The 14,243-nt window shown below is 42.2% G+C and overlaps 1 protein-coding gene across 2 annotated transcripts; it reads left to right on the forward strand.

The window, feature by feature from the left end:
* Nucleotides 1-1,013: 1,013 nt before the first annotated feature.
* Nucleotides 1,014-13,703, forward strand: LOC120694312. Of its 2 annotated transcripts, none has more exons than XM_039977460.1 (2): nucleotides 1,014-9,796; nucleotides 9,869-13,703. In XM_039977460.1, the coding sequence occupies exons 1-2, from the start codon at nucleotides 8,626-8,628 to the stop codon at nucleotides 10,342-10,344; spliced, it is 1,647 nt and encodes a 548-aa protein (XP_039833394.1). In that variant the 5' UTR covers nucleotides 1,014-8,625; the 3' UTR covers nucleotides 10,345-13,703. The 2 variants fall into 2 exon arrangements, with proteins under 2 accessions (XP_039833394.1, XP_039833393.1); XM_039977459.1 differs by having other exon boundaries at nucleotides 1,015-9,826; nucleotides 9,899-13,703.
* Nucleotides 13,704-14,243: the final 540 nt, after the last annotated feature.

Raw genomic sequence — 14,243 nt, forward strand, 5'->3', positions numbered from 1 at the left:
GGTGACTCTTGCCTCCCTCGAAGGAGCCAGTTTTGAATAAGGACCTTGTCTTTCAAGCTGGAAGTAGCTCCTACACCCGATCCCATTCCATTGACTTCGATCTCTGTAGATCCTACTCACAATCTTTTGGTGAGGGGACTAAGGCTTCTCTGACTGTGACTCCTACATCTGCTTGACCAGTGATTTCCCTGATTTGGCGCTTAATCGTAGGAATAGTATTTATTGAATTTGCATTTCAATGCTATGATAACAATATGGAACTTAGGAGATGTCCTAATGTGGCATGATACTTCTATTGGAAAAGAAACCACTTCCATTGCTAGCAAAGCTCAGGAGGGATGGAATTGATTCTGTTGAATCAAATCAGTCATACGAAAACTTTCAATAAGCTTTGCTCGAACTTTCTTACTTATAATGGGCTTTGGCAAAAGTAGTATTTCACTTGTTCCCTCCCATGTGGAATTAAGCAATGAATTAACACAAACAACTTAAAGCTTAACCCAAGATGAGGTGGAGCCTTACCCCGACACAAGGTGGGACCCTCCCATTAGGATAGTGGGCTTAGTCAGACCAACATAGGTTGTCAACCAAAAAGGAGAAGCTCCCGTTATTGTTGGTTTATGGATATCCTAACCTAAGACGAGAGGATTGGGCTTAGAACAAGACCTTTCGGTGGATATGATCACATCTTCATGACAAGAGGTGTACACCTTTGGCCTCACTCAAGGTAATGGGTGACCAAACCTAACGAGTCTAAACAAATTGGATCTTATTGTGTGACAAAAACAGAGATTGGGAATGCTTGGCAGGTATTTGAGTGGCCAACCAGTAAATTAGGGAAATCAAACACATAAAGAAGTTTTCTTTCCAAGCCTGGTAACACCACACTTAAGTAAGTCGATTCAGATTAGCCAACAAGCTAATCCATTAACTCAGTCAACTCTTTCTGGTAAAAGTGCTCATCACTACTACATTATATAATATAGTAAATTACAGACAACACTCAATGCTAATGAGTGGATCAAGTCATTTACTAGTCAATGAACTGACTAAACCCTGTCTGTTCTGGGAATTGACCCACTTAACTATACTCTTAGGGCAAGCCGCCCTGTGGTAATTAACTCCGTAAAATCTGTATCAGTCTTGAGGCAATTTGGAAATGCTAGACAAAGATATTAATCAGAGTCAGTCAATTCCCTAGCTACAGTTAATATGAAAAATCCCGGGTAGGTAATTCAAACACGCCCCACCCAATAGGTGAATCTTTCAAAGTGTGGGAAATCTCCCCTTTCTTCAATCCTAGAATCGATGCCTAAGAAAAAGGGTATATCTATGAAAATGCTCAACCCATTCATGCGATTCAATCCTCTGCTCTGATTCTATTAAAAAGGAAACACTCCACTAAGTCGTACACACTCCCCAATAAGTCTGGTAATTAATTCGTTCAAATCAATGCTCGGTGCAGCAGGTAATGTAACTTAATCAATCGCAAGCGGCAAAAGAACTCAAACTCAATCCACAATCCGTCTCGCTCGTCTGGGAAAGAAGAGCAGGCTGTTAGGCAAGCCGGCTTTAATACAACCTCTAGGGAAGCCAGGAAAGTTGGTATATACTTTGTACCAAACTTTTGAAACAGTTTGAATTCTCCAATAAGGAAGAAATGAAAAAGCTAGGCCGAAGGATGAGATGGCATTTCAAGAGAATAGTCGATCAGTATGGCAGGAAGAGGTCTCTTTGTCAAATCCTCTATCATCTAAAGCTGGGTCAGAAACTTCCTTTAGGAGCAGAAGAATTTGCAGGCCGTAGGACAAAGCTTCCATTCTCGAAGAAACTAGCCAAGTTTGAAAACACTTAAGAGGGCTGGGTATTGAAAGAGTCTGGCAGGAAGAAGTATAGTACCAAGCGGCAGTAAGCCTCGGTTCGAATTAGCAGAGAGGTCAGTTTTAGGAGGTCGGTGTCCAGTGGAGTTCCGCGATAAACTAAAAGTAATACATACCTATTTGTTGCGATGTGATTGCTTCGCACCTTTCAATATTTCTTTGACTTCTAGTGCTATCTTCCATCCGTTCCAGTTCATGGATCTTCTTCTTGTTGTAGAACGAGAATTGGATGGATTCCTATAGTTCTCTATTTGCAAATTCATTACTTAATAACGATCTTATAGGCTTTGTCTCAGGCGGATCTGGAGCGACTGGATTGAACAGAAAGTACATACACACACTAACACATCATAAAAGGAAAAAGACAGAATACCAACCTTTAGAACAAAAATTGAAGGGGGGTTAAGAAAACCCTTCAATTTTGTCTTTTCTGGACAATGCATCAGCTGCCCTATTCTCCACACCTTTCTTGTATTGTATTGTGTAATCCAACCTCAATAGCTTGCACAGCCCTTTGTGTTGTAATGTGTGGTTCAATCTTTGAACAACCCATATATGAAAATCGAAAAAAAGAGCTAAAGTAGTAAGCCCAGGTTGAGGTGAGCAATAACAAGTATAGGCTAGCCAAGGTAGTGATAGGCAAAGACGATAAAGAAGTCTAGTGATTGGGAATTCATAGCCAAATAGAGCAAAGCAATAGGCAAGATCAGGAAAAGCTTGATTCGTGGCATCTGACTAGGTAAAGTCTCGGGCGAGATATGCTTGAACTTATAACGTTGTCTCGGGTGTATAAGATTTCTTAGAGTCTTTGTATCCATACGTATGAGCACGAGCCTTTTTCCTCGTTTTGTAGTAAAAGAAATACGAGGATTTCCGTTTCTAGCTACTTTATCTTTGGGACGTGGGCACTCATCGTTCTGGTTATTCGTCGGGGTGGTCCGGTTAGACCAAAAGAAGCCATGGTAATAGTGGAAGAGGATAGTAAGCCTATGACTCCGCCGCTAACCGGGAGAGTGAGTAAGTAATTCCCTTGTATGTATGGAATAGTACCACCGTGTTGTAGGCAAAGCAGTCCGGTATATTTCATGAAAAGTAAGTTCGCGTGCCGCCTATAGTAAGAATGGAATTATAAGTCGTGAAAAGTCTTAATTAGAAGAAAACTTGACAAATGACGTGATAGAGTTACGTAAGTACCCCTATTTCTATCTCCTCGTGCCCTTTCTTGTAGTAGTTGGTCTACCTTCTAATCCCTTTTTTCAAGAGCTAGAGATTGGATTTCCAATCCCAGGTTTCCAGGCGGGAATAAAGGTATATTTCAAGCCCACGCTCTAACCAATCAGTAGTTCCCCAGGAGTAGGAGTCCTTGCTAAATCAGCAAATAGCTAGAGTAAGGGAAGAAAGGAGAGAACCTTTAAAAAAGAGGGAAAGAAAGAAGAGCGGAAACTAGAACTGGAATAAAGCAATTCACGAAGAGTACCTAAAGCCATATGTCTTCACCCTGCTTCTTTTTCTCCTTGTCTTTTGCTGAGCTAGGCCCTGAGTCTCTTGTGTGGGGAGTAGAGAGAGTTGCTTACTATACGAAAAGTCCACTAGTATGGATTGATCACTAGCCCTTACTATCAGTCACTGATTCAAGAACGAATACCGATACAACCCTTCAGTTAGGACGCTAAACAGTAATGGCTCATCATTCAGTAAAGTCGCAAAACAGCAATGTGCCCTCCTTCTAACTAGTAATAGCCTTGGGCCTTTTACAAGATCACAGTGGGAAGAGTCCCGGCCTATCTTCAGACCACGAGTGGCGGACTCTGTTATGAACCCTGAGATAATTGTCTAAATTAAGACATGGTGTCTCGCAATCTGTCTTTTCTAGCGTAAACGACTCATACTTATTTTCTTTCATATACTGTTTCTTTGAAAAAAGTAATAAAGATCTCGGAACATAAAGTGATCCATGTTAGGTTGCACGAATCGCATTTCAATAGTAAAGCGCGGGGTATCTTTTGGCCGAAAAACCACTTTTCTTTTTAACATCATTGAACATAGAAAAGAATTCTCAAGAAAGTTGCATCAAAGAAAGAGAACAACTAACCATAACCCACCATATTAAGGTATGGACGGTTATCCATTTAAAACCAAGAATTGAAACCATGACGTGCATGCCAACTTTGATGTGATGCCGGTGAGTTAGGAAATTAAGAGAAGATTACCAGATCTTGTGGACATTCCAGTTCAAGGTTAGTCTTTTCGTTCGTAACAAACAAGCTTTTTGTGCTCGTAACATTAGTAGTTACTCGCTCGGATTGAGCGCTAGCGCGAAAGCCGGTGCGCGTGCCGGCGCATCCTATTCTTGCTGTAGTTACTCACTGGGAGTCGAAATAGACGATAGGCAGTAAACTGGGCCGTGGACCTAGTATCTTATTTATTGTGTATGGCATATTATAAGGTAGGCATCTGGGGAGGATAAGTACCAGAATCGGACAGGTGAGTAGTTCATGGGTTTTGCGTAGGAAGTTGTTTACAAGCTAGGCATATTAGGCAAGTATATGATTTGAAGAAGCACAGGCCATAAAAAGTAGTTGGTAAGGTAGTAGACACGGAGTAGCAGAGAGAGAAAGACCGGAACTTGTCAAAAACAAGCAAGCGTCAGAATAGAGCCAGCAAGCTTGGAATGGAGATTCGCGGCAGGCAAGGCCATGTTGGTCAGTAGACAAGGAAACTATAGTAGGTCGAGTTCTTAGTTCAACATTGAAGTAGGCATTTTCACGTACGAAGCCTACGAAGCTAGTACTACGAGACGAGCGGTACCAAATCGCATAACCAAAGCAAAGCTACGGCTACGGATTCCTTTCAAAATCCAATAGCTGCTCCTTCCTTGCAAAAAGGAATTAAATACCCCAGGCAAATCCACTTCTCGTTTCGGGGTTGGCAAGTCCCTAGATTCTGTTCATATGCTTCCTATCCGGAACATCGATAGCGATGATATTCCTAGCGAGCGAAGGCAAAGAAGAATATGACGTACGAGGACTACGATTCGTAGATTTTCTAGTTGTATCCAAGCAATCCCTACCTTCTCTTCCTATTCCTAAGGCTTTAACTATAAGTTAGTTGTAAGGGGATATCGATCAGGCAGGGGCGGGCTATATGAAAAGGTTCGGAGCAAAGAGGCAGCTCTAAAGGAACTTAGTACCGAAGTGAGAGTAAGGAACGTTCAATAACTCAACTTGTTCGAGGGAGGTTGTCGGAATGTCTCTGGAATCCTTGCTAGATTCTTTCTAGTTTCCTAGGAGTGTAATCCGCGAATAACAATAAGGAAGGGTGGGAAGTAAAGGGTTTATGAGTCAAAGGAGGCAGAACATAAAGAAAATCTGCATCGTTGTTATCGGAACTACTATTCTTCTTCATCATATCCAAACCTTCCGAGCTTTCCATTTAAAGAAGGGCGCAGCAAAAGGCTAAATCTTGGAAGCATAGCAGGATATATGAAGACAGATCCCCTACCATTATTCGGCTAGCTAGGCTAACAGGCCGAATCCTAGTTCAAGGAGATATGGGCAAGATTCAGGGCGATGTGCCAAATAAGGTGATTGCCATGATAAGCAGATGGACATTAAAAATTAGGGAATCCTTATTTGTCCAGTTAGCGGTAAAAACCTTTGAGAAGGGTCCGTGAACCAGTCAGCAGATGACTATACCAGTAATGCAGTAGACTCAGTAAATGTCTGAGGAAGACGCACGCGCCTGGTAGCGCACCAGAATGAATTTACCCCAATTAGCCGCCTATTGGGAAAGATAATAGCAGGCTCAGTCCTAACTGGAGCGTATACGGGTATGGTTCAAGTCGAGCCAAGCCCTATATCAGTACTAAACAGAGTTAATTATACAGTCATCATACAGTTGTATGCTGTTCGGTGTGGACTGCGTGGTCTCAGAATGAACTGGATAATAGTAACATGGTTGTATCTAACGTGTCGGTGTGAATGGATTCAGATCTAAATTACTGAACCACAGAAACAGTAAATACAGAATGGATGCCCCAAACGCATAATTATTAATGGTACTTAAGACGCTAAAGGGAGACTTGAGTCATGAGTCTTGAATAGACCAACCAATCTCACGGTGTCACAAGTAAATTTCTTTTCTGGTATATATACTAAGCTCGAGGCTTTGATAATAAATAAAAAGTATCGTCAGAATCCATACTAAGATAGTATCCAGTAATCCAACTCTGGTACGAAACCTTGAACTACTTGACATGTGTAAGTTATCTCGGTATACGCAGAGGATGAGTGATGATTGAGGAAGATTCAGTACATGCTGCGATGTGTTTAGCGGAAACCCCTACTGGACAACGAGACTAGTAGAGTTGGACCGATAATCTTATAGAGAACAGCTCTATCACCATGAGAGTTCTATGGAGGAAAGAATGTCTTGTAAAGACCTATAATATTCTGATGGAATACCTAATGGGACGTGGATTAGACTGTTACTCCCCCACCAACAGAACGTAAAACGATCAGCTTAATTCATATCCTGAATTAACCTGAGATTCTGAATATAGACTTGCCGTAGAAAGAACTCTCAGAGTGTGCAGCCGGCCGGATAGGAGATGAGACTTGGGAAAAGTGCACCCTGCGGAGAAAGCGATAGAAAGAGTAATCAGCATGAAATCCAGTCTCCTTGCTCCTACTACCGTAGTTGATAAGAATGTTCTCGGTAGAGAGAAGGCGCGCAGCGAGGAGGGAATTCCTTTATTATTTTCAGAGAATCACCAAGGGAAAGTCGTTTCGGCCCTACCAATAGTGGGTCAAGGTGGGCTCGGGAAAACTACCATTGCGCGGATTGTTTACAATGAGAAGAGAGTAAAAGATCGTTTTTCTTTGGATGGATTTCTACAATGATTGCAGTATTGAAAAGATCACTATCGAATGTTTCTCTTCTTTTATAGAAACCACTTTGACTATCGGAAACCCGAGTTTTCTACAAAATCAACTCGTGGAGGTGGGAAGAAGGTCTTTCTTGTGCTTGATGTAGTCTCTTTGAAAGAAGCAGGCTGTATAAAATAAGCCAAAAAGAGTAGTCTTGAAAAAGTCCCAGGAGTATCCTTCTTCGTTGCTAAGCCAGTGACCAGAACTAGCCTTTAGGCAATCGAAAGGGAATGCTTCCGCTTAGTCACAGTCCTACCCTTTCTATACCTGCTGATTCCCTGGCTTCCTAGCCATAGTTTGATCTCGTGAAGAACCACTCTTCTTGGCTTCCATGCCTAATTTTCATAGCCTTTTCCTCTTCGGAGCTGCAACTATGTTAAGTGAAGGTCCTACTCTCGGAATTGTCACAACTCTAGTCCTCTAGTAATTTCGTTGATGAAAAAGAATGAGAACTCTTTCTCTTTTGCCATAAATCAACATAAATGTCCTTTTGGGCGGCCTGTCCCTGTCCGGTTGAGTGGTATGCTTTAGACCTACGGTATTCGTATTGAAGGTAGAGATTCAGTGGGTTTTTTAGATATATCAACCTCCATTCTTTCTTTTCTATGTGATTCCGGATGTTTGGCTGGCTCAATGCCCCTAATGATTGGCAAGCCCAGGAATTGGCTTTTTCACCGTAGGTGGCAATAGGCTTTGAAAGGTTAGATACATACCGCTCATCACGTACCTTCCTCGTACCTCGAGGGTAGGGATAAAGGTTCCCCATGGCTTTGTTGGCTTTGCCATCATAAAATGCTTAAAGGCTGCGGCGCTTTTCGTGTAGGTACACTTCGATGTCCAATATCGATTGACAGGGCCAAATCCCCGCTTTATCCCCACACAGTTCTTGCATTTCAGGGTGGTATTGGGCGAAGGGGAATAGCTAGCTTACGAAGGGATCCTACTTATTGACTTAGGGCGGACGAAGGGAGCACCACCCGAGATGGCTTTATTAAAAGCAATAGCTTCCAGTAGACTTCCTATCTCCAAAGAGGTAATATTCCCCATCTTCTGCATCCGTCAAGAAAGCAGCTTACTCTCATCATTCCTTTGCTTTCCATGCAAATGGTAAATGACATAGAAAAAGATGAATGTCTTCCTTGGCTTCATCTCGTGAAACTACAAGCTAGGATCCTTCCTTCACTCACACCCGCGTTGAATTGCTTGATCGGCCCGGGCAAGGAAATATACTCTATTTTCAGTTGATGCTGGTGGGCTAGAATAATACTAATAAGTAAGGGGCAGAGCGACTAACTTAAACACGTGTTTAGGTTGCGGCCCAAAGCTTAATATCCAGGGTGCCTAGGTTGAGCAGCTCGAGTGTAAGCGTAAAGCCACTCTACTAAAGGAGCGATTCAGCGAAGACATTTAAGGAAGCGTAGTGAAGTGATCCTTTGTCCCATAGGGTTCCGTCCCACCCAGTGGGAGCCCTGCCCTAGTACCAAGCTTGTTCATTTCCTATCCCCAGCCCATCCCATATACCTATTTCCCTAGGCCTAAAAATCCAATAAAAGAAAAGAAATCCACTCATGCCTATGTGGCCGGCCTATTCAAAGTTAAGCAAAGAGAGATGATAGTTCAGGAAGGAGAGCAGCTTCTCGAGAATCGGCGTATAGTTTATAGGTTAGTTACCTAGTAGAGTGAAGTTCCCACTACTGGTTATGTCATCAATCACCTTTCTTTGATGTTTACTCTGACTCTGAGTGGTTAGAAGATCAGCAGCTAACCTATTTTCATTTCTAACTTACCACCTGTATCTCCGGAAACGAAAACCGGAAATGACAATCCTTTCAACTGTCTGTACAAAATTACTTTGTACGAATGCACATCTCGGCCGTCGGGTAGCTGCTCACCATTTTAAAGTCTATATCCGTGGTTCCAGAAATGGAATTGCTATTCTCGATTCAGACAAGACACTGATTTGTTTACGAAACGCTCTTCATTTTATAGGATCTCTCATTCGTCAAAATGGCCGTTCCTTCTTTTTAAAGACTAATCATTTCTTTATATATTTGATAATGGAAAAAATGATATATTCGATAATGGAAAAAATGGGGAGCTGTATCAATGATTCTCAATGGAAGATCGGGGCTTTTTTGACCAATTCTTATGCTAATCCTAAGAAATTCCGTTCAAGAAAGAAGAAAATCCATTTTGGGTTGAACCAACAACCTGATTGTGTGGTTATTCCGAATCCAGATAGAAAGTCATCGGTCATACTGGAAGCTAATCGATCACAAATACCGATTGCATCCTTAGTTGATTCTACGATCCCATGGGAATCCAATAAAAGAATCACTTATCCCATCCCAGCAAATGATACTATACAGTTCATATATCTATTTCGTCATTCGATCACGAAAACAGTGATTCTTGAACGGCCAAGAATCACAGCAAGTGAAGCGGGTACTAGGTCCGGGGGCGGGAGGTACCTAGCCTCTGCCTCTGACCCAAAAGGGGGGAATAGGTTTAAAAATACCTTTTTCCTTTTTTATTTAAAATGTAAAATCCTCCTTTCCTGGGTCGTCGGCTATTTGGGAAAAAGGAGGAAAATCACTATTCTTTTTGTATTTTCCGTAGCTGTTGTAGGTCTCCTTCTTTGGCTTTTTCCGGGGGTCACGGAGCTCTTTCTGGAGCTACTCAAGGAGCTCTTTCCGAAGCTACTCAAGGACCTCTTGAATGTTGTCATGACATGGGTACTTTTTCTACTCCAGTCCCTCTTCGAGGGATTTCAGGAGGCCCGCAGAGCGACCCTGGGAGGAATGGATAAAGAAAGTCCCTCCTGCTCCGAGGGCGAAACAGCCCTTAAGGAGGAAGAGCCCACCGTCCTCCATATGGAGGACGAGGACTGGAACGCCCTCTCGCCCATACAAGAGATCCCCCCTTTCCACTCTCCGGAAAGGGGGGAGGTTGCCCCTAACAACCCGGTTCCAGCGGGACCTGCTGCTCCTGCTGCTCCACCGGCCCCAGCAGCTGCTCCTGCTGCTCCAGCGGGCAACCCCGATGGAGCAGCAGGAGCAGCTGCTGCTCCACCGGCCCCAGCAGCTGCTCCCGAGCAGCCTCTGAGTGCCAAAGACAGAATATTTTTCAACTTAACTCAATTGCATGGGTCCTTGAGCCCAGAGGAAGCTTTTTTTGGGTCCTTGAGCCCGGAGGAATTTCTAGACTTAACAAATGAGATTTATGAAAAAAAAGAGAGCATACTGGAAGAACTTAGACGTTTAACTGGCCCAGTTAATGGCCAAATACTTTGGCAAGATGATACCTCTGGAAATACAATCCGAAACCCGCAAAGCGGTAAAGAATATGATCCAAGTATGTTGAGTATGATTCTTGATAGTTTGCGGCAACATGGACGAAATAGTAAATATTATAAAAGATTCCTCAATGATAGGATTGATACCCTAAAAAAAAATGAATTAATTAATTTAGAACTTAATGATCCTTCAATGGAGGAATTGGATCCATTGAATCAAGTCAAGCTACTAACTAACTGACGTTAAATGGAGAAGGGAGGAGGATAACAGACGTTAAATGGAGAAGGGGGGAGGATAAAAAAAGAACTACGAAAGCAACCCTGATCTTTCTTCTATGAAGAAAGTACGTAGGCACTCCTCAGCGAGGACGCGGGTTTCAAAGTCGGTTCTACACATTCGAGAAGACACACCGGCTGGATCAGAATTCTATCGGTCGCGGAGTCGGCGGACGGCTCTGCTCCAACTTCATCGAGGTGAGACGCAATCTCCATGGCTCCATGTATTTTGCATGCTCTAGCGTATGTAGTGTTTCCTTCGTTAGTTTCATTCATTTCAGTTCGTTTCTAGTTGCTTGCTGTTTTTGGCTTGCCCCGTACCTTTATTTGCCTTGCATGGTTTGCCATTTTCATCCTGCTGTGAAACCAATGTATATAGCTTTCATTACTTGCTTGATAAAGCCTTAATAAATTGCTAGGTGGATAAGTGTATCGCTATGATTGGCTATAAGTCAAAGAATTCAAGTTACACTATGCTGGAAAACAAGCTAATATAAGAGAACCAGTAGCTTAATTGATATCTCAACGTATGAGTGATCTGTTATTGTAAAATGCTCATATAAAATAAATGCGGTTGAATTGTGATGGTGTCTGCCTACTTGTAGTTTGTATTTGCAGTTTAGATGATGTTTTATGATTCCTCAGTTCATTTGATTTCCTATTCAAGAAAGCAGTTGATCCCTTAGGGAACGCCGTCCTCGAGCCTTCACCGACACCCACTGAGAACTTCCAGCGCGAAGAACGCCCTCTCACAAATAATGAAGAGAGAAGGCTCGAGAAAGCTTTGCAACTTAAGCAAGAGATATCTGATCTATTGCAGAACATCGCAATAGATAATGGGGAGTCCTTCGCTAATGAAACCCCCTCCGATCTAACGGGGGCTGCCCTTAACTGGAAAGACTGCTTATGCCCTGAAAGGCTGAGCCGAATCAAAAGAAGCCTGGAATTCCACCAACAGAAATCTTCCTTTTATGGACGGGTAAGTAAGTGGGTCACATCCGAAAGGCGGATTCGGAGAGGGCCGCAATGAAGTGTGCCGAATTTCTAGAATTTCTTAGAGAAGAAAGTCGGCCTTAAGTGACCAACAAGTGTAACCGGATTTAAATTGGATTTTCATAAAATATCTTCAAATCTCATTCGTTTTCTAGTGTCTAACGAGGCAAAGAACTACATATGGTCTGATACTTACTTCCTTGAAAAGAGGAAGATAAGTTATGTAGGCAGTAGCCGTTTCAGAAATGTAGTGGTTGCTCGACCAAAGCCGGTCAAAGAATCGATTATAGATAGAATCCTTTTTTTAAGCAATACCGCTTCGTTATTGGTATGTTTATGTTATATAGTAAACGGATCAAAGGGATATCCTCTGGCATTAGAGAATATTCATCTTGACAAGAAATTATCTATATGTTAAGATATCTCTGACAAGGGCTATAGCTCAGTTCGGTAGAGCAACTCGCTTACACGTGCGCCAATGCTTTTCAAGGGAACTTATTATGCAATGGACATAATTGACCTTATTGCAAAATCAATGTCTTACTTCATGGATTCGAAAGAATAGGAGAACAGTAGCCTGACAAACAGTCGGTTCAGTCCGATTCAGGTGCCTAATCAAATAGAACCCCTATTGATTTGCTAGTTGATAAGGTAAATATCCAGCCCACTCAATGCTAGGCGTAATGAGGATAAGGGCCTCCAAAAAACTTCTTTTCGTTCTATGAACTTTAAGGTGTATGAAGTCTCATAGTAAACTCTTGCAGCGGAACGATAGAGACTCCATTTCACTTAGGTTGATTTCATTTAGGCCGGAGGCAGACCTAAGTCAAGGTAATCCTCCTTTGAAACACTGCCAGTATGAAGAATCAAAAATTGCAAATTAGCGGGTTCAAAGAAAGTTCAAACTGACCTGTCCCATCTCAACAAGTGCAATTTCTTTCAGGCTTATTCACTGAAATATTAGAAACCCTTTTTTCTTTCGCTTCGCTCTTCACTTACTTCATATCCAACTATTGATAGCCGGCCTAGTTTCAAAGGATACCCAGGGCGCTAAGCATGAATAGGAGTTTTGACAGTGAAAAACAGCAATCAGTATAAGAACAAAAACAAATAGTAGAAAGGAGTTAACTTGGGTATAGGTTTCTAGCTTGGGTGGGAGGACTCACTCACTAGGGAGGTAGCCGCAAAAATAGGAAACATAGGGAGTAGCTGCAATAGATAATAGGAAAGTAGGTGTAAGCAGCTACCCGATAGAAGTCTAACGAAAGTAGGAAAGAGTTTATTGAGTGACTTGAGGGTAACGAAACCACTATCTATATAGATAGGATTTCCTATGCATAAGATTTCAGAGTAGTACTTGAAGCTTAGCACTAGCATTGGCATTTAGTAGTAGTTCTGGCAATGAGTGACTACCTCTATATACCTTGCTCAGGGAAAGGAATAGGCATATTTCTAAAAAGGATAAGCTGGCAAGCACAGGTTTCTAAACAGGAGTTAGGTATGGGTTGTGTGATTTGAACGACCAAGTAACGGATACAAGACATAGGCCCACTATAAAAAGGAGTTCATTTTTGCGTAACGGTGCAGTACCGGTATATCCATATGGTTTAGGTCAAGTAGTTGGATAAGCTGGATAGGTCAACAAGTGAGTACGTTGAGGGAGCCGTAGTTGATTTGTTTTTTCGTTTTCACGGGCAGAGACAGGTATAGTTGTTTTTACAAGGGCTATTGTTTAGCCAATAGAGACATATTGAATAGGTCAATGCTAGGAATATGCAGTCACAGATAAGATAAGTAAAGAATAAGTGAGTATGTACGAGTCAACTCATAGGTTTAGTAGGGCTACTAGAAAGAGGAGCTTGGGACAGAGCTAGCAAGATATGAACCACGAGCAGAGGTTGTCCCTTGAAAGAAGCACCGACCGGTATAGGCATCTGGTTAGGTCAACAAGTTGTTGGTTGGCATTCAAGGTATGTGTAACGTTGAGAAACAGGTGCTAGGTATGAACGAGTAAGCTACTAAAAATAGGCGAGATATGGTTTCAATAGCCTAAGAGTGGCATTCATGGAAAGGGATTCACAGATAGGCATTCAGTGGGCATGGGAAAGTTCAGTTATGTATGCAAGAGACAGGTATGCACGGAATAGGGATAAGCGAGCACCGGGAGAGATATGGCAGTAATAGGACTAGGTTTAGAGAAATAGGCATATGTGAATAGGGCTACTAGATCATTAAAGTATAGGTTTTGGGTAAGCTCGCTCATATCGAAAGAAGAAATCGAAGGAAATGAAGCATAAGCTGACTAGGTAAAATCCTAGGCTGTTTCGATAGACAAAAGAAAATAGAAAAAAGTAGTGAGTGAAAATAAGTAAAAAAAATAAAAGACGACCCAGACGAAACAATTAGTGAAATCGTTCTATTTCCTCCATATCCTCAAACATATGCCTATCCCCGCACATGTTCTTACTCGCATATTGGACTTACGAAAGGTAAGCCTTATTCCCAGCTATTTAACTAAATAAAAAACTCTTCACAATGCTTAACGCCCATATGTTCATTCTTTCTTTGCTTCTCATGTTTCCATGCTCCTTTCTGGTGGCAGGAGGCAAAGAAGAGACATAATGGAGATAATGATGGTTCAAATCCAACCATTCCTTGGGCGTGGTTCGAGCGAGAATTCAATGATCAGTATTTAGATGTTATGTCTCGGGAAGCGCTTCGACAGCAATTCGTTAGCCTAAAACAAGGGAGTGGTACTGTTCAGGACTACAATATGAAATGCGACAACTTGATGAGGTATGCTCCCGACATTGTGGCAGATGACTTCCGCTTGCGACGGCAATATCTGGAAGGGCTTCATCCCAAATAATC

Source organism: Panicum virgatum, unplaced genomic scaffold (genome assembly GCF_016808335.1).
Source record: "Panicum virgatum strain AP13 unplaced genomic scaffold, P.virgatum_v5 scaffold_4868, whole genome shotgun sequence".
Taxonomy (NCBI): Eukaryota; Viridiplantae; Streptophyta; class Magnoliopsida; order Poales; family Poaceae; genus Panicum; species Panicum virgatum.